The 21286-nt window shown below is 39.2% G+C and overlaps 1 protein-coding gene and 1 non-coding gene across 2 annotated transcripts in view; one reads left to right on the top strand and one right to left on the bottom strand.

The window, feature by feature from the left end:
- CFAP53 (cilia and flagella associated protein 53) overlaps positions 1-12750 on the top strand; it is a 40234-nt gene extending 27484 nt beyond the window's left edge. The window contains exons 5-8 of the mRNA XM_043977790.1: positions 2417-2635; positions 6092-6308; positions 11172-11265; positions 12346-12750. Of these exons, the coding sequence (XP_043833725.1) occupies positions 2417-2635; positions 6092-6308; positions 11172-11265; positions 12346-12580 (765 nt within the window). The 3' untranslated portion in view covers positions 12581-12750. The remainder of the gene's footprint in view (positions 1-2416; positions 2636-6091; positions 6309-11171; positions 11266-12345) is intronic.
- Positions 12751-18071: 5321 nt separating this feature from the next.
- On the bottom strand, positions 18072-18178 carry LOC122737539. Its single transcript, XR_006354370.1, has one exon. It is a non-coding gene; the product is annotated as a U6 spliceosomal RNA (small nuclear RNA).
- Positions 18179-21286: the final 3108 nt, after the last annotated feature.

Below are 21286 nucleotides of genomic sequence, written 5' to 3' on the forward strand. Positions count from 1 at the left end.
CATCTAACACCCACCATACCTAAACGAAGAGTTAGGAAAGTGTTTCTCCATTTTTGCCCAATGCTTGGAACTTTTTTGGTCTCTCTCTTGGGCCATCACTGCCTAGCCATCATATACTGCTTCCCACAAACAGATCTTTTGAAGCTTTCCAATACCCTTGCCTGTGTCATTCCTCTTCCCAGCTATTAGGCAATCACCTATCCTTCTTCTGTAAGTTTGGATGGTCTTATCTACACATGCAGAGCACAATGGATTAGCAGTCCATTGCCTTAAGCACTTGGCCATCTCTTCCCACTGGTTGATTGGGATGTATGGGTGTTCAAGGAGGACTAGCCCCTGTAGTGTGAAGGCTTGCCAAGCTTTCAGGGCCACTTACCTACCTTTGGTATCTACCTGACACGCAACTTTCACCTATGGCTCCAAGAAGCTGTAGCATGCGCAAAGCCACATCCTGTAAAACCATCTCAGCAGACAGGCTAAACCAGGTTGAGGGTAGTTGATGGGCCTCGAATTCATTGGTGAGTTAGGGCATGTCTACCCCAAGCATATGAAGACTTCCCCGGCAGAATGGGCAGATGAGAACAGTTTGTTCAAACAACCATTAAGGCAGCTGAAGCAGGCATTGTCAAGGGCTTAGAGCTTGGTCAGACATTGAAGAGGCCAAGGTCACCCACTGCATCCTGGGCCATTGCTGGTCATTTTGACTTTTGTCCTGCCTCTGGCCTTCAATGACTCAGGAAGACAGAACGAAGCCAATGACTTTGTGCAACTCTGCTTCACTTAAATCTCATTCACACACAAGTCAAGATATCACCCCATGTCATTAGTCCTCTTAGAAAATGATGGACAGTGGGGCAGCTAGGTGGCACAGTGGATAAAGCACCAGCCTTGGATTCAGGAGTACCTGGGTTCAAATCCGGCCTCAGACACTTGACACTTACTAGCTGTGTAACCCTGGGCAAGTCACTTAACCCCCATTGCCCCACAAAAAAAAAAAAAGAAAATTAAAAAAAAAAAGAAAGAAAATGATGGACAAACCACAACAGGTGGTCATCACAGAAGCATTTAATGCTTCAGCGTGGCTGCTACCAACCCACATGTTCAATGTCTTTCAGCACCTCCAACCAGTACTCCAATTAGGAAAAAAAAGGAATGGGAATTGGAATTTTAAAAACACAGCAAAAGGGAGGGAGCGGGTAAGGCAGGAGTTTTTTATGTTTGATTTTTTTGTGTGTGAGGCAATTGGGGTTAAGTGACTTGCCCAGGGTCACACAGCTAGTAAGTGTCAACCGTCTGAGGCCAGATTTGAACTCAGGTACTCCTGACTCCAGGGCCAGTGCTCTATCCTCTTTGCCACCTAGCTGACCCTATGTTTGACTTTTAATTTTATAGTTTTGGTAGGTGTTTAATAAGGCTTATTAAAGTATCATGTGATAATTCAGTGTGGCTTGTCTGTTTTAATAGACTCTTTGAATTCAAGTATAACTGTTTAAGACCCCTTGGTCTTTTTGTTTTCTTTTTTCTTTTAAAAAAAAAGTGTGTGTATACATATATGTGTATATGCATATATGTATATTAAATTATCAAGTACTTATTTTTCTTCCTCCTCCCTCTACCCCCTGAAAATTTGTATATATGTAACACACATATGTGTAATGTATAATACTCACTGAATACACACATATATATGTATATATACATATACAAGTGCATTCAGTTATCAAGTTTTTTGTCCTTCCTCCCCCATCCACTGAAAACATCTATAAAATATATCTAATACCTGTAATAATTACATATATACTATATGTTGATATGTGCCCAATAAATATATGTGTATATATTATATGTTTGTTAGGTGTGTATATATTATATAGTTATAAATCATATATATGTGTGTGTGTGTATGTTGTTGTTGTTGTTCAGTCATTCAGTCATGTCTGACTTATATGGGGTTTTCTTGGCAAAGACACTGGAGTGATTGGCCATTTCCTTCTTCAGTGGATTAAAGCAAACAGTTTAAGTTACTTGCCCAGGGTCACACAGCTAGTAAGTTTCTGAGGCCAAATTTGAACTCAGGTCTTCCTGACTCTAAGCCCATCACTCTAAACCTAGCAGCTTCCAAAATTTTTATGTGTATGTATGTGTATCTGTGTGTATATATGTACATATGTATATATGCATATATATACATATACATACACGTATATTCCATTATTGTTTCTTTTTTTCTCCTTTCCTTCTGCCTTTACCCACTGAAAAGGAGAAATGTAGAACCCCTGTATCACATAAGCACAGTCAAGGAAAATAAATTCCCATGTCATTTTCTAATTGGCTCATCATCCCTTTAAACAGAACAGGTAGCTTTCTTGAGTTGTCTAACCCTACTTATCTTGGTTTCATTATTATTTTGTCTTAGGAAAAGAGAGTAGCTCAGGTGAAACTAGATAAAGAAAGAGAGAGGCTGGAGAAGAAGCGGAAAATGCATCAGACCAGAGACATTCTGCAGCAAGCCCTCCAGGACAGGAATGAGCGTCTGGCTCAGGAAAGAGCAGAGGAACTTTACTTGGACAACAAGCTTTTGGAAATTGCTCGTCAAGAAACGCGAGATGAGACTGAAGAACTGAGGCAAAAGAAAGTAAGGTCTTGACTCCCTTTGGTATCAGAAAGACTTGGTAGAGCACTTAGTTAGCTGCATGTTTCTTTGTGTTCGGCCTTGTGCTGACATATTAAGGGATGTGTAACTAAAGAAACTAGAGTTGTGATGACAAGTCTTTTTTTTATTTAAAAAAAATTTTTTTGCAGGGCAATGAGGGTTAAATGACTTGCCCAGGGTCACACAGCTAGTAAGTGACAAGTGTCTGAGACTGGATTTGAACTCAGGTACACCTGAATCCAGGGCCGGTGCTTCAACCACTGCACCACCTAGCTGCCCCCAACAAGTCGCTTTAGATGAGCTCAATCCACCTCTCTGCCAAAAATCCAAGTCATAATTGGCATGAAGTAGAAGCAGAGTTATGGGGATATGGTCACTTTGACCCCAAATGTGTGTGTGTATTTTAATATTTCCCTTAAATTCTAGGGTAAAGGGTTGAACTTCTGGTCATTTGGCTTTCCATTACACATCTTGTTTAAATGTAATGATTAATTAAATTATTATTATATAATTAAATGTAATAATTCCCATCATGACAGCTTGCATCATTTGCACTGCTGTTGAAAAATGGACTCGAAAGTTTCAAATATGGGCCAGTTCACAGACATTAGTGACCAAGGTCTCTGTACTTAGTTTTAGATTGATATTTAAACATAGAAAAAATTTAAGTGAGCCCAATATAGGTTAACTAGGATTTTTTTTTTCTTTTGGCCTGGGCCATCCAATGTAGGGAACTCTCACTACCAATGCAGATCAGGCAGGTGACATTAAGAAGTAACATTAAGGGGGCAGCTAGGTGGCACAGTGGATAGAGCACCGGCCCTGGAGTCAGGAGGACCTGAGTTCAAATCCAGCCTCAGACACTTAACACTTACTAGCTGTGTGACCCTGGGCAAGTCACTTAACCCCAATTGCCTCACTAGGGGAAAAAAAAAAAAAGAAGTAACATTAAGAAGTGACCTAAGTGACATTAAGAAGTTAAGAAGACCTGAGTTTGAATTCTGCCTCAGACATTTCTTTGACAAGTCACTTAAACTCTCAGCCTATTTTCTTATCTGTAAAATGAGAGTATTAACAGCACCATCTTACAAGGTTGTGAGGGTCAATGAACTATTTTGCAAATCTTAAAGTTCTATATAAATGTTAGCAACTACTGATGTAATTATTAGCCTTAGGAAATTGGCTGGCTCACTCAGAGGTTAAGTGATTTGTGCAGGGTCACATAGCCAATGTCAGAGACAGGACTTGAATTCAGGTCTTCCTGATTCTAAAGGCTAACAGTCAATCCACTAGGTCATTCTGTGTCTCAAGAAGGACATTTTCAGGTCCCTCTGGAAGACATACACACATATCTCTAATGTATTCACTCATCCTCAAGTAGAATCAAAACAAATGTTACTGTTATAGGCAAATCATATTAATGAAAAAATATTTCAGCAAGGTTTTAGGAGACTTTCCTTGGATTCTAAAATGAATCTTGATCAGAAGAGAAACTGTTTTCCTCATTTTGGGGGATTCGTTGTTCCAGTGAAATCAGATATATTTCCCTTTTTAAAAATTCAAAACTTTCAGCAGAAATAACTTGGTGGCCATAATTGTGATCTGGTTAGCATTGTATCACTACTGCCTAAGACTCCAGAAATTTGGACTCTATAGCTAACTGCACCTAGCAATGACTGTAGTGAAGTCACCTGTGCCTCAGTTTCTTCATTTGTGAAATGCCATATCCATGTCCCAAGGGTTTTGTGAGAACAGATGAAATTAGATAGGTATTAGATTTTAAGTGCTGTTTACAGATGTTAAGACACTGCTATTCTTACACCAAATCCACAGTAGCATCTCTGCTAGGAATTGTAACCCGTGACGTTCACTTCTCATACATTTTTTCAGAGACTGTCCTCTGCTGTTGATGTGTTGTTCCCTTTCTTCCTCAAAACACAGGAATTTCTTTCATCCAATAGCTTGATCCTCCCTACTCTGGAAATCCTTTTTTTTTTTTTTTTTACATGGATCTTAACAGTGGGCCCAAAGAGTTGACCTGCAATATCAAATTTCAGGTGTTGTTCACTCGTTTTAATTGTGTTCTGTTCTTCCTGACTCCATTTGAGGTTTTCTTAGCAAAGATACTGAAGTGGTTTCCTTCTCCAGCTCATTTGACAGATGAGGAAACTGAAGCAGACAGGGTTAAGTGACTTGCCCAGGGTCACACAGCTAGTTAAGTGTCCAAGGCCAGATTTGAACTCAGGAAGATGAGTCTTCCTGACTCTAGAACTGGCACTGTCTACTGTGCCACCTATATCTAATCTACAATATGCTCCATCCTAAAAATCCTTGCTTTTAAAGCCTGAGGTAATTTAAAACAACCTGCTTTATTTGTTAATGAGATTTGAAATGACCCAATAATTCACTCTTAATCAAGGATAATTATATTAGCAGCTTTATACAGTAGAGTTGAATTATTAAAAAATCAAATCACCATAATTTATTCAATATGTAAATCTGAAACCATTCTCAGAATACATACAAAGAGAGCTTGGTGTGCCCTGTTGATCTTCTACCAATGTATTAAGTTTAATTCTATCCTTTAGAATATGTTCTTAACCACAGATATAGGTAGAGAAGGTAAATTGTCCAATTGACCTATTTTGTGATCCATTTTTGATCAAAGGGAATATTCATCTATATAATTTATTTGAACCATTATTCAAAGAGTTGCCTTGGAGTAATAAGAATTTTGGGGGGAACTTTTCCACGAAAACACAAGCTTGAGGCATTATCTCAGAGCTCTTAAGTATTTCAGAATTGTTTGTCCTTAGTGTTGTTACTCTCTAAATTTGTCTTCTGTTTCTAGATTGGTTTCTAAGATTCCCTCCAACTTTAGGATACTAGGAGTTCAACTGGTTAGGGTTATATCTTGTTCCCAAGAGAACAGTCAGCTAATTGAGGAGGGGGATTGCCTTAAATTTGTCTTTGTATTCCCAGTACTTAGCATATGTCTGTCACCTAGCAGCTGCTTAATCAACACTTATTGGTTCGTTGAGTTAGTGCTAATGAGGTTATGATGACAGGGTTCATCACCATATGAGCCATACTTCATCTATGCTACACCAAAAAGCCTTTCCAATCACCAGCCATCTCAATTGTCAGCCACCAAGGAGAATGCATAAAAGAGATGAGTTCATGGATAAACAACTCAAGGTGCTTGCCCCCTACAAAGAGGTCAGCACTGCCATGTTCAACCACAGAGGCTCTAGAGTGTGATAATAACTCTTATCATATTTGTCTGAGTTAAGAACATTTCCTCCATCTAAATTAAAGTGGATAAAAATTCCTATGATAAGTTACACATTTCTCTCAGTAAATCATGCAGATATGTTATTTGTGGAATGAGGTATCTTGCTTTGAAAGTTTTTAATCCCATCTTCTTTTATTATGTAGGAAGACACTGAGAGGGAGCAAAAGCTATATCACGCCTATCTGAACGAGTGCTGGGAAGCTGAGAGATTTCATGAAGATGAGGCGGACAAAATAATAGCGGCTGAGGCAGCAAAGATAAAAGCCAAGAAGGATGCACAACTGATGCTTGAAAAAGATGCGAGAAAACGACTAATGGATGATGTCTTGGCTACCAGACATTTACAAGTTATAGAAAAAAGTAAGAAACTGAGATGTGGTGACATATTTGGACCCAAGCCAATTTTAGTAATTAATCAGCACATAGTTGTTGGGTACTGCCTATCTGTGGTAGGTGGTATAGGGGAAATAAAAAGGCATTCATAATTTAGGCTCCTATCTCTGAAGAATTTATTAATTTAGGCAGAGAGAAAACCCACTAAATGCAGATGTGTAATACTAAATAAAGAGGTTGATGAGGACTTGGAAATGTGTTCTGAAGATCTCAGAATTCTGGAAATTCCATGAATATTATACATTACCATAAGAAGAAGAAGAAGAAGAAGAAGTGAGGGTGGGTCTGAATATCTTCTCTTGTTCCCCCCCTCCCTATTGATGTTTATTTTTTTCTTTTCTCTCCTCAAACTTCCCATAGCTTCCTTTTTCCTTTCTCTCCCTTCTAAAAACCTCACTTCCTTCCTGAGAAAATGGAGGGGTTTTGCCACAAGCTCCCTCTTCTCCCCTTCTTTTTATCTCAAAAACCCTTCAATACCCTCCCTGTGTCCTCCTTCTTTCCCCCAGTCATTGACAATGAAGTGGCCAACCCCTCTTCATGGGTCCTAGATCCCATCTTCACCCAGCTCTCCCAGCGGGTCACAACTTCAGTCATATTCTGTCTTACTTCCTCTGCTTAACCCTTTATAACCTGCCCCCAACCTACCTTTCCAGGCTCATTGAGAATTATTCCCCTTCTCATACTTTTTTTTTTGGTGAGGCAATTGGGGTTAAGTGACTTGCCTAGGGTCACACAGCTAGTAAGTGTTAAGTGTCTGAGGCTGGATTTGAACTCAGGTACTCCTGACTCCAGGGCCGGTGCTCTATCCACTGCGACACCTAGCTGCCCCATCTTAAATCTCTTTTGCTGGCTCATTGTCATCATCCTCACCATCATCATCCTCACCACCACCATCATCCTCCTCAAAAAAAATAACATTTGTTAAGCACCTACTATGTGCCTGCACTGTGCTAAGCATTTACAACTATTATCTTATTTGATCCTCATAGCAATCCTTTGGGATAGGTGCTATTATCATCCCCATTTTACAGTTGAGGAAACTGAGGCAAACAGAGAGTAAGGGACTTGCCCAATGTCACACACCCAATAAGTTTCTGGGACCAATTTTGAGCTGAAGGCTTCTTGACTCCAGGCCCCAGCTGCCTTCTCATTTATATCACACCTAAGTGTGGATGTTCCTCAAGAATCATCAAGAGTCCTCTTCTCTCTCTACATTCTTTTGGTGACATCATCAGTTCCTGTGGGTTTAATTGTTCTCTTTCTGCAGATGAGTTCCCTATGAATATATCTGGTCTCTCTCCTGAATTTTAGTAACAATTGTTGATTTGTTTCACCAGTTGCCTTGCTGGACATTTCACACAGGATGTCCCAGAGACATTTCAAATTTGGCATAAACAAAAGAAAAGTCAATTGGGTCTTAAAAGGAGAATTTTTTTTAAAAAAGCTATGAGTGGCCCCATTAGTTTGGAGTACAGGATTCACTTGGGGGTAGTAATCTATTAGGAGCATGTGTCCACACAGCCTGGTACAGTGGGATGAGTACTAGAAGACATGGTGTCAAACCACAGCACTCTGCTTGCTCCCTGTGTGACCTTGAGCATGCTCCCTGTGTGACCTTGAGCATGCTCCCTGGGCTCTTTGGGCTTCTGGTTCTTCATCAGTACAATGAAGTCATCAGAATAGAAGGAACCTCAGTAATCATTTAACCATCACTCAGTGTTCTTACTGCGGGCAGTATGTGGTGTTAATGAGTGAGTCAGGCCGAGCTGCCGGAGGGTTGAAAGGAGGGAGGACCCTCTTTCCTCAGTGTGGGTGTGACTTTCTCTTAGCTCTTTCCCTTCTCAGGAAATGAAACTTTCTTTTCCAACCCCATCCACCAAAGATTCCTGTGGTTTGGAAATAAAGTGAGCTTGCCCATCTCTGACTGCCATTTTCACCTCGGCATGATTTATTTCAAGAAGTGGCTAAATCCCTATTTCATGTATCAGGTTTATATAGTTATTCCTTCTACTTTGGAGGGGGGTAGGAATGCAACACCTCCTCAATCTGGAAAATTCGCATAAAATTTCGTGGCACTCCCTTCATGCCAGAGAAGAAATCTAATTTTTTTCTTTTTCTTTTATGGGGTTTTTATAGTACTTTATTGTAAAGTCTGGGTTGGTATTATACAATACTACACATATGTTTTATGCATGTCTGCATTTCTAAACTTTTTCTGTGTCATATACTGGCTTTCACGTGTCATCTGGGGATTCCACAAAACTTCCCCAAAATTCCCATTTAATTTCTCATGTTTGGGGGACAGCTGGGTGGCGAAGTAGATAGAGCACCAGCCCTGGAGTCAGGAGTACCTGAGTTCAAATTTGTCCTCAGACACTTGACATTTACTAGCTGTGTGACCCCGGGCAAGTCACTTAACCCCAATTGCCTCACAAAAAAAAATTATATAAAATTAAAAAAAATAATTTCTCATGTTTACCCACTATATATCAAAACCTCAATGGGGAAAGGTGCAGTGTGGATGGGATAATTTACTGTACAGTCCAGTAACATTCTCACCTTTTGTCCTAACAGCTCCAAATACCACATAAGCTTTGGGTGTCCAAACTCTCTGTCTTTATAGAATAAAGAACACTCTCTCACTTGTCTTCACTTATTTGTAAACTTTAAATAACAGACAGTTTAGCCTTTCTCTTGGGGCTGTAGAGGTCAGCAGATTTAGTAGTAGGTAAATGAATTCTAAATTGAAGGCAGTAGACAAAGAACAAGAGCCAGCAAACCTAGCTTAGCCAGAGGAGGGAAAAGTGACTTTGTTAGAAAGTAGAAGTCTCTTGGGGGCAGCTAGGTGGCACAGTGGATAAAGCACTGGCCCTGGATTCAGGAGGACCTGAGTTCAAATCTGGCCTCAGACACTTGAGACTCACTAGCTATGTGATCCTGGGCAAGTCACTTAACCCTCATTGCCCTGCAAAAGAAAGGAAGGAAGGAAGGAAGGAAGGAAGGAAGGAAGGAAGGAAGGAAGGAAGGAAGGAAGGAAGGAAGGAAGAAAAGAAGAAAAGAAGAAAAGAAGGAAAGAAAGAAGGAAAGAAGAAATCTCTGGATTGGTCGGGCCCTTCTGGCAGTTCCCCCTGTCTTGGAGCTGTGGATCTCCAGCACTTGGACTTCAGTTCCCACTGTAATGATAGTGCAGGGCCAGTCCAGATCTTCCAGGAGACTGACTCAGTTTCCCTTTCAGCATCCTTCTTATTCCCATTTTTGTGATTGAGTCCCTTCTTCCTACTTGGGAGTCAAAGTTAGTATTTCCCCCAAATATCTCTTTACCAAAGATAGGCTATACTATAATTTGCCAAGAAGGTAGATAGCGGAGAGAACTTTGTGAGTTTGTGGCATTCTAGGATGTCTTTGTAGCTCTGAGGAGGTGGAGCCATTGCTGTCCTGTGTGCATCCCATACCTCTCCACCCACTTCTCTCTCAGATATTCAGTCTTCCTGAATCCAGCCTACTGCTACCACTTCTACCCAACTGTGAAGAATGAAGAGACAGTAAATGGATGAATGCATTTGTTTTTATTTTTCTATCAATATTTACCTAGGATGATACCACTGAAGTGACTGTCTTATCTTGAGAGTTATGGTTACCCATCTAACTTTTTCACCCAGATATCTTTAAAACTAAGGTTATCAGACAGCATCTAAAAACTATTAAACTGACGTAAGAGTTTTATGAGAATTAAGTGCAAGAACTATAGACTTAAAGGACTCTAGGAGAAATGCCACAGTGATGAAATTTGTCAAATAAGCTGCATAAAGAATTTAAAGCAAATACTACTATTTAATCTAAAGAAGCAAAGACTGAAGGGCAGCTAGGTGGCACAGTGGTTAAAGCTCCAGCCCTGAATTCAGGAGGACCTGAGTTCAAATCCAGTCTCAGACACTTGACACTTACTAGCTGTGTGACCCTGGGCAAGTCACTTAACCCTCATTGCCCTTCAAAAATTAAAAAAAAATTTTTTAAAAGAAGAAGCAAAGACTGGGGTCATTTAATAATGAATGATGATGGTCTTTAACATCAGAAATGATTATTAAAGATATCAGGACCTTCTTCCATTGAGATCTTATACAATTCTAGGGCATAATTTGCTCTGTCTGAGATGGCTTAAATGTTATTCTATATGAAAGTGGGGGTGGGTTAGGTTAGTTTTCAACCTTTCTCATTCTGTGACACATACTAATGAACTTCTTGCCACATGCAGTGAGAGAGAAGGATGGATGATATGTCCACTTTTTTTAAAGTATCTACTCATCAGTCCTTTTACATCTCACATCACAGGCATATTAAATAAATAATCAAAGTCATTCCCTTCTGTCCCACCACAGTGGAAAACATGGCCTCTATCCTCCTTTTACCTGCAATGGCCAAAAGCAAGAAGGGAATTAAAGGATTGCAAGCAGAGGTTGTGATTGCCAAGAAACAATACACTAGACAAACACAACACAGTGGTTTTGGGTTTTTTTTTGGGGGGGGGGGGTTGTGGGGCAGTGGGGGTTAAGTGACTTGCCCAGGGTCACACAGCTAGTAAGTGTTAAGTGCCTGAGGCCAGATTTGAACTCAGGTCCTCCTGAATCCAGGGCCAGTGCTTTATCCACTACACCATCTAGCTGCCCCCCAACACAGTGTTTTTTGAAAGACAATGTGGGATAAAGGCCAGAAAGATGTGGGCAAGTTTTCTTCTTGTTTAGAAGAGTGAGTTGGGTTTTTTTGTTTTGTTTTATTTTGGGTAACTTAGAATTCTGTAGTTTGGAAATGAGTTACCTTTTTTTTTTTTTTTAGTGGAAAGAGAAGTAAAAGAAAAAGAGCTTGATCTTCAATTAATGATTAAAGGTCTTGAAGAGCTTAACCGTCAAGATGCAGAAAATTATGCAAGGTATAATGTAATTTTTATTTCTTATAATTAAAAAAGTCATTTATAAATATATGTTAAGGATAATGCCTACCTCTTTCTGTATTGTATTTATTAATAACCCATCAGTATTACTTATTTCCTTCCTGGAAATAAAATCTTTATAAAATTTGACAGACATCAATTCTAAACTCTAATTTAGAAGGCATTAAAATATTAAAAAATAAAGAAAGCCTACTGAGTATAGAATGACCAGCTGGGTTGATAGAAATGGTCCTAGGTTGATAAGTTTGTTAGAAGTGGCTTAATGATTTTTCCAGCTTTTGTTAGATCCGCTAAGCTGATAGTAGGGTATCATAAGTACTTATTAACTTGCCTGTGGTATGGAACCTAACAATTCCTGTATATAATTAATCTGGCCTATGATAATAGCCTTCTGTACTAACCCACTAGGCCAGGATTCCAGGGTGTTCCTCATCTGCTGCCACAACTAGGTTTGGGTTGGGGACTATGAGGAAGAGAGAGGCTTGGCTTTTCACTGCTTCCTTACCCTGGCAGCAGTTAATATTTTTGCCCAAATAAGCCTATAGCCTAAAGAAGGGAGGGAACTTACCACATATCTTTCTTTTCCCATGATTGTTTCCTGGGGTTCATTCCTCAGGCTCATTGCTGTCCCCTTCACCACCATTTTCAATATCTGAAAAAATACATTTCTTTCATAAAAATGAGTATGCCAATTTAAAAAAAGATAATATATTTGTATTACTCCACTATTAGCCTACAATCACTAATAACAAATTATAGCCATTGCTCTAGCTTTATCATACGTGCTTCAGGTAGTCATTTTAGGTAACCTGTAGCAATATAAACAAGTCACTATATTTCCAAATATTTACTGTTCATTTTTGTATTCCAATATTTCTAGAAGATTTCTTTGTATGCACATCATTACTATCTTTTATTTTTTGGGGGGCATTAGATGATTTTGGACATGGGGAAGAAGAGGTGTCATTTACTTTGTAGAAAGGTAGCAAACAATATCTTAAGGAAATTTGAATGGTTAATTTGCTAATTTTACACTTGCATCATTTCTATTATCCCTAGAAAATGCAAGGAAACCCTGGAATACAGGGAGCACCTGCAAGCTCAAATTGAACACCAGCTAAAGAAACGAGAGGCAGAAAAAGCAGCAGAAAGGAAAGAGTATGAAGCAGGCCTGGTGGCAAAGAAAGCACTGGATGAAAGAATTCAGGAAGTACTTGCAAAGCATGAAGCTGACCCAGAACACACCCATCCCTTTCGAAGAACCGTTCCCAAAAAATATCCATTTCCACGATAGTATGTTTAGTATCAATTAAGATACAGATAAACTCTTCTAATGCTCAAATATAATTTATTTTCAGATTCTTACTAACTCATTAATAAACTATCCTTTCTTCTTGGATTTGTATAATTATTTTTCAAGGTCCCCATATCTCTTTCTCTTTATAAGAGAGTTTCATCCTTTCTATAAATTTCTGGTATTGTTTAATGACAGAATCCTAACCACCTTATTTTCTACCTATCTGATGTCTCTGCCTACCACCCACTCTTGTCCTTTCCACTTACCATATTTAGATTCACTAAAGTATTTATTTAATTAGCCTGACCCATTGTGTATTCCCTCCTTTTTATTATGCTTATCTATGTTACTAAAAACATTCAATAGCTCCCTATCGCCCCTAGGACAAAATATGAATTCCTTTGGCTGACATTTAAGGCTTTCCTTAGTTAGGCTCCAACCTACCCTTCGAGCCTTGTTTCCAATTGCCTCCTTTGATTTACTCTATGGTACAAACTGGACTGCTCTAGCTAGTTTTCCAAACTAGACATTCTATATCATTTTCATAAGCCATCTCCTATACTTAGAAAGCACCCTCATTTCTTCCTCTCAGAATCCTTATGTTCCTTCAAGGTTTAGATCGGGTACATCTCCTTCCAGAACACTTCCTAGTCACCCTGTTATTAGTGCTCTCCCTCTTCAAATTACCTTTTATTTACTTATCTATATGTGTGTATACACATATACATATACATATATATGTATGTATCTTCCCTCCCCATCAAATGTAAACTCCCTGAAGGCAGGGAAGGTTTCTTTTTTTTTGTCTATGGGTATAAAAAAGAAACTGAATGCTTTCCACATAGTAAGTACTGTGATGTTTAAAATCTTAATGTGTGGTCACCTTAAATTAGAAGCTCTAGCACCAGTCTTTGGACATTAAGTATTTATTAAAGCATACTAGGTATTAGTAAAAGGAGAACATGTGAAGTTCAAAAAGTTAAGAAAAGGCCCATCTAGCCTGGAGTTCCAGCCTGGTCTGGTTCTTCCTCAAGTCCTCCACCACAAGCCTGCTTCAACCGTGAACTGCCAGAGCAAACTGAGTAGGGAAGCTTTTTATGGGCCTGGAGGAGAGGCAGTCCTTACACGCTGTTTAAGCTGATTCATTAGTGCCAACCAAATCCACTGGTTCACTGGACATGAGGGTGGTCTTCTGTTGATGTCATAGTCCACAGCCTCTGAGAACACTCCATCTTGGGAGTCAGCCAGGTGTGGATTTAATTGAATTAACTTTAAGTAGGTTAATCAGCAAAGTCAATCACTTTCAATCAGTCTCACTTAATTCAATCAGTTCTAAATTAATCTCAGGTGGGACCTTTGGGGATCTGCCAGATCCCATTATTTTTTCTCAGTACTTATTAAGCTTGATTATATTCAAGCATCAACTCTAGAACAGGTTCTAAGTGTAGTATTACCTATTCTCCATTTCATTTTTCCATCTCTACAGCTGGGTAGAGCAGTACATAGACGAGGAGTCAAAAGCCCTGAGTTGAAATCCTTCCTCATACACTTATTACCTCTGTGACCCTGGGCAAGTCACTTGACCTCTCTTTCAGACTCAGTTTTCCCATCTGAAAAATAGGGAGAATAAGAATAATAGCTAACATTTATATAGCTCAGTTTCCTCCTCTCTAAAATGGAGAGAGCTTAATTTCTTGGTCCCACCTTCTCCAGGAAGCTTGATCCCGATCTTTCCCTGTCCTCCCAGCTGAAAGGGATCTTTTTTTCCTCAATTTTCCATAGACTTCTCTTTTTACCTTAACACATTTCATCTTGCCTTACTCACCTGTAATGAAAATCTCCCACTCAATTGGAAGCTCCTTGGGGGTGGTCTATTGTTCCCCTCTTTGCATGCTCAGGACCCATCAGTCTCCTGAATGTAGGGATAATGGGTAGTTAACACACTTGATGACAGCATCGAGATTCAGAAAATCTTGACAAGCCAGAGCTTGGGGCCAAACCAAATTTGATAAGCATGCTATGGATGCCTTTATTCAAGTCTGACAAACATGTTAAACATCTGAGGGCCAAGTACAGATACTCAAGGCATTTAACTGGAAATCTTCCAAGACTTCAAACCATTAATGACTACTCTTAGGGTCCCACCATTGAATCAGGTCTGAATTCGATTAACTACACCATTGTCTGTGTACTGAGATTAAAAATTATGTAAGGAGGGGCAGCTAGGTGGTGCAGTGGATAGAGCACTGGCCCTGGATTCAGGAGGACCTGAGTTCGAATCTGACCTCAGACACTTAACACTTACTAGCTGTGTGACTCTGGGCAAGTCACTTAACCCCAATTGCCTCACCCAAAAAAACACCCCCCCCCCTACAAAAAATATGTAAGGTTAAACAGGTCCTCACACTTGTGTTTGAATAATCACTTTCTCAGGTACAAAACAAGGGAGGCACAATTATTGTTTCTCAGTTGTGTCCAATTCTTTGTGACCTCATTGGAGGTTTTCTAGGCAAAGATACTGGAGTGGTTTGCCATTTCCTTTTCCAGCTCATTTTACAGATGTGAATGAAGGCAAATAGGGTTAAGTGACTTGTCCAGGGTCACATAGCTAGAAAGTATCTGAAGTTAGATTTGAACTCAGGGAGAAGAATCTTTCTTACTCCAGGCTCAGCACTGCACACACTGTGCTACTTAGCTGCCTACAGTTTTCAATATTTTCTGTAGTCTGAAAAGATATCTGGGGGTTTTAGTGGAATGAAAGATCAATACAAATTAACAATGAACTAAGAGGTACATGGTGTCCTGGATAAAAGAGTTAATGGTCCTCATATTCTCTGCTTTGTTCAGAGCAAATCTGGAGTATTGTGTTCAGATCTGGGAGCCACATTTTAGGAAGGTAACTGATAAATGAGCTATACAGAGAACACAACCAAGACAATAAGGAATCTTAAGACTCAGCCATAAGGGGATGATTTAAAGGAACTAGGTATGTCTAACCTGGAGAAGTTAAGAGATAAGTGGACCGTGATAACTGTCTTCAAGTTATTTGAAGGGCTGTCATGTAGAAATGAGATTCAATTTATTCTGCTGGTCTCAGGAGGCACAGCTCAGATTAATAGGTAGATGTTTCAAAGATACAAATCTAGGCTTGATATCATGAGAAATGTCCTAACAACTACAGTGTGGGCCAAAAGCCACAAATATTTAATAACGCCTTTATTTTTTGTTTTTAATTTACAATATCATAGCATCATATATAGTATATATAGGAAATACATTTATATTAGGTGTGAAAAATCAAATCTTATAAATGGCAAAAAATAAAGAAAAATAATTTTCAAAAAATTATTTAAACTTCAGATCCCTTTGCGACTTTTGGCCCACCCTGTGAAACTACCCAAAAGTGGAACAGACTTGGGAAGTTGTGGCTCCCCCTCCACCAGAAGGCTTCAGACAAAGGCTGGTTGAACACTTGTTTGACTTGTTATGATGCAGATTCCTATTAGGCCCAGATTGGAAGAGATGGCAGAGATCCTCCTTGCTTATATAATTCTGTGGCTATTAAATCTTTCTAGCCCTGACCTCTTTTCTGAGCTCCAGACCTACATCTACACCCGTCTTTAACATGCCCCATTGGCACTTCAAACTTGGTATGTCCCAAATCAAGCTAATTATTTTTCATCTAAACTTGTTGCCCTTCTGACATCACTCCTTTGGTCAGTAAGTAGGTAGATAGAGTGCCAGGCCTGGAGTCCAGAAGACCCAATCTTCCTGAGTTCAACACTTCCTAGCTATGTGACCCTGGGCAAGACACTTAACCCTATTTGCCTCAGTTTTCCATCTGAAAAATGAGCTGGAGAAGGCATTTATATAGCACCTATTTATATGCCAGTCACTGTAATAAGTGTTACAAATATCAGTGATCAGAACTGTGCATTAAAAAAATCAGTCTGGCAGCTAGGTGTATCTGGAAGACCAACAACATAATCCCTCAAAGGAAAGAAAACATATTGATTTTTACAATTATCATACTCTCCCTCTCCCAACATGGTAACCTGCGCATTGAAAATCCACAGCAGTGTATAGTAAAGGCAGAACTGAAATGATTTTCAGGGGCAGTCAAATGATTGTCACCACAAGGCCTATAGGGGAAAAAAAGAAGAAAAAGAAAATGGGGGAAAAAAACCACCAAGTCCAGGAAATCACCCAGATTTGCAGAGTCAAGATTGATGGTATGGAATATTTGTCATGTACTCTAACAACCTATCATTGGTTCAACTTTTTCTTAGTTTTGCATTAACCATACTGGTAAGTCGTTCTGATCCCTTAAAGACTGATATTGCCTACCACTGTACCTGTTTACAGCCCAGGGAACACACCCTCTTTGTTTTTTTGTTTTTTTGTTTTTTAAAAAGAATCACCATAATTGGAGACAGCTGTACACAATCCACCTCCACACGGTCAATGTTTCCTCTCATAAATCACAAGCAAGTTTTGCTATTGGTCCCTTTCTACCTCCCTTTCTACACTCATCTTGCTCCTCTCCTCCACCATCCCCCATACACCCAGTTCTCTCATGTTGTCTTCTGGCTACCCACAGTCTCTTAGACAGGACTTTTATCTGAGGCCTAAACTCTCCTGAAGTGCTCCATGTCCCCAGATTATCTCTCACCTCATCAAAGCTGTCATTGTCTACCTCTTTTTTTTGTTGTTTTGTTTTTGTTTTTTTTTAGTGAGGCAATTGGGGTTAAGTGACTTGCCCAGGGTCACACAGCTAGTAAGTGTCAAGTGTCTGAGGCCGGATTTGAACTCAGGTACTCCTGAATCCAGGGCCTGCGCTTTATCCACTGCGCCACCTAGCCACCCCCTGAACTTAGTCTTAAAAGGAAAAGAAGGATTCTGTAAGGCAGAGATAGCTAGGGAAGTCACTCTAGACATGGGGAACAGGCTGTATGAAAACACTCAAGCAGTGAACACGGTTCATTTTGGCAGGTACTTAGAGTATTAAGAAAGTGAGAAATATGAAATAAGACTGGAAACAGGTTGGAGAAGGATTGCATTGGGTTGGGCCAGCTAGGTGGGGCAGTGGATAAAGCACCAGCCCTGGATTCAGGAGGACCTGAGTTTGAATCCGACCTCAGACACTTGACACTTACTAGTTGTGTGACCCTGGGCAAGTCACTTAACCCTCACTGCCCCACCAAAAAAAAAAAAAGAAAGAAAGAAAAGAAAGAATTGTATTGGGTTTTAAATACCAGGCTGAATAATTTGAATTTTATCTTATAAGCAATAGGGAGCCACTGAATGTTTTGAGTGGGTAAGTAATGTGGTCTGGTCACAGCTCTGTCTTAGGAATATTAATTTTGGAGCAGGTAAAATGCAAAGAGGTTAGAGGTATGGAAATCAATCAGGCAGCTGTTATTCATGTTCTTTTAGGTTCAAAGAAGTAAACAAAAGGACTAGATAATTAATCTACCTGTTTTACTTCCTAACATTTAAACGCTTCATGAATTTGCGTGTCATCCTTGCGCAGAGGCCATGCTAATCTTCTCTGTATCCTTCCAATTTTAGTTTATGTGCTGCTGAAGCAAGCACTACTTCCTAACATTTAGCAGCGAATGCTTATCTAAATGAATAATTTTGTTTATGTGTACGTTGTGTTTGTAAGCCAGCGTCCACACTGAGAAAGAAAAAAAAGTCCACCCACTAAACTTATGCACCAAATTAGATTTATTGAAAAAGATTCCTTAGAGCCAATGGAGGCCCAGAAGGACTAATATTGGGGAATATTGCAAGTCTGTGTCTTTCTGCAGGCCTCCACAAGTCACTGGAGGGCTACTGCCTGAGATGAAAGATTAGTTTGTGGAAAGTACGGCAACATGACATTCCACTTGCGTATGTGTTTTTGTATAAGTTGAAATATACCTCCTCTTGTTGACTATTTCTTTTACAAATTTCTTTTTAAATGTTTTTCTTTAATTTGTAAAAGTCTGGATTATCTATGAAAGACCTTGCTTTTCTTTTAAAGTATATAATAGGGGGGCATCTAGGTGGCACAGTAGATAGAGCACCGGCCCTGGATTCAGGAGGACCTGAGTTCAAATCCGGCCTCAGACACTTGACACTTACTACCTGTGTGACCCTGACCAAGTCACTTAACCCTCATTGCCTCCCCCCAAAAAATAATAAAAGTAAAGTATTTCCCAAGGTCACGCAAGTAGTAAGCACCAAAAGCAAGACTGGAGCCTGACTCCTCTGTACCAGTAGTTCTCTTTCCACACTAGGTAATATGGATACTTAATAAATGTTTATTGAATGAATCAATAAATGAGAAGAATGAGTGAACTTCCCATTCCAGCCTCACCTTCCTCTCAGTTTATGCTGGTGAGCTTTGTTAATATAGACAATAGTGACAAAATCAATGAATAATTCCCTCCCCCAAATCTCTTATGGAGATCTTCTCTCCCAACCACTGTCCTCTTTAATATCTGGAGTTAAGAAGATTTGTGGTGTATTGCCCCCCTAACTACATTTTCTTGACTGCTGGTCTCTGCCAAAGCCTTAATATTTGCTAACATAGTTTCTTGGTACAAATCTATCAAGTCCACTTATGCATGCATACTCCATAAATTATACATAGGCATGAGTGTTTTTCCTTCTATAAACCATCCTTCTGATATTTTGATTACCTTATATAAACTGGGCAAACTGCCTTGCAGAATATAGATGAGAGTTTCATCTTGTAAAAATAATAGCTTTTTATATGGGAAAGCCCCTGAGATTTCAGCAAAAGGCTATTTTATTATGCCTAGTGCTGGGCACAATAAAAGGCAGTTACTTGGTTTATACCTCCTGTAAAGTCCTGGACAGGACAAAGACTCAGGGTCCAAATTGCCTCCAAATGCCAATTTCTTGCTATAAACAGTTCAAGATGTGTGGCTCAGATGAGGGTAAAGGGATGCATTTTGATGTACAACGTTGATTTTGAACTACCCTATTGAAATGTTCCTGGGACCACATCAATATGGTTCAGTTTCCTACCTGAGTTCTAGTTCCAGCTCTGCCCCTTAGTTTTGTGACTTTAGCCAACTTACTTCATTGTTCTGGCCTCAGTTTTCTGAATGGTTGGAACTAGGTGACCTTTAAAATCCAATCCAGATCCTAGATTCCTTGATTCCATGTTTTCATCATATCTGTAAAGAGCAGTCCATCTCTCTTGAGCAATCTTCCCAGGTAGAATTTTTAGGCCATTGAATCCTACATAATCTTTGTCTGAATTCTTTGGAATCCAATTTCCTAATTTAAAAAACAAAACAATTATATACATCATTCTTAGCCCAGATTTCCCCTCCAAATCAATCATGGATTCTAAAATGGCTTCCACACTACCTCCCAAAGTTCCCACCATTCCTACTTCTGCAACAAGTTCTCTCAGTTAAAAACAGTTCCAGAATAGCAATTTCCCTCATTGCTTCCTATTGTAAAAATAAAATTATTCCAAGTCAAGTGCAAACATTTACCAACTTTTAAAGGAAAAAGGTTCATCATATGTCTGGATAGTTGAAGTCCCCCACTACTACAATATCATTCCAATATGCAAAATTATGATGTATTTCCCAATTTCGTTACCAATTTCTTTCTTCTAGCTATGCTATTTGTAGTATATGCTCATAACACTATCACTTAGTGTTTTTTTTCTCCCTAGACTGACATTAATCCAAATATTCTCTGTCACATATGTCCTCCTGTCTTCATGTATTCCCCACAGGAGACTCTTATCTTAGTAAACAACATGTTTCCTTCAACCCTTTTATCTAATCTATTCCTTTCCAATAAGGCATACCCTTCCATTACTGTATTCTAATCATGAGTCATATATTATTAAATCTCAGTGGTACCTATGTAATCAAAATGATTTCCTTTTATAAGCTGGGCAGTATATTTTATTTATTACTCACAATTATATAAAAATGTCATAGACCATGAGCATAGATATTTTTCCTTTTCTTGGAAATTATTGTCTGTGGGTTATTTATCCTTTCTACTGATATTCCTCTACCTATGGCATAGTTTTTACTATCTGCCATAACTACTTTAATACACTTATGAGGGTACTCTTTCCCTCCCATTCCATTTTAAAATTTAAAATCTTCTCGATTGTATCCATAAGTCTCTGGACAATATTTTCACCCACCCTTCTTAGATACATTCCATCTCTGGTCAAAAGTCTGTTTGTCCTTTGTTTCAAACTTTGTTCTAGGAATACAAATCCCATTCTTGGGCACCATCTTCTAAGGAATCTGAGGTCCAGAGAAGTAATTGCATTGGGTCTGTCAGTTTAATTTGTCCTATACACAAAACACCAGAACTAGGTACAGTTATTGTGTCTCTCAAGTCTTAGGAGCATCATATACCACCAGATATATGGCCCAAGAAAATAGTATGTTTCCTAGTTATTCATGTTGGGTCAATATTTGGTCCCTTCCTTTTTTGGCTTCCCCTTGAAGCATTTCTTTTGTTCATTCAAGGAAAATTTTATTGTCCCCATATATCAGAGATACAGAGGCACCCCACCACTAAAACCAAAAACAAAATATGCACACATAACTGTTACTTTACATTGACAGAAACAAAAACAAAGCATAATCTCTTCGGGTCACCAGAATATTCTCCTTGCTGAAAATCTTCAGTACCTTATCTTTG

Source organism: Dromiciops gliroides, chromosome 1 (genome assembly GCF_019393635.1).
Source record: "Dromiciops gliroides isolate mDroGli1 chromosome 1, mDroGli1.pri, whole genome shotgun sequence".
NCBI classification, from domain to species: domain Eukaryota; kingdom Metazoa; phylum Chordata; class Mammalia; order Microbiotheria; family Microbiotheriidae; genus Dromiciops; species Dromiciops gliroides.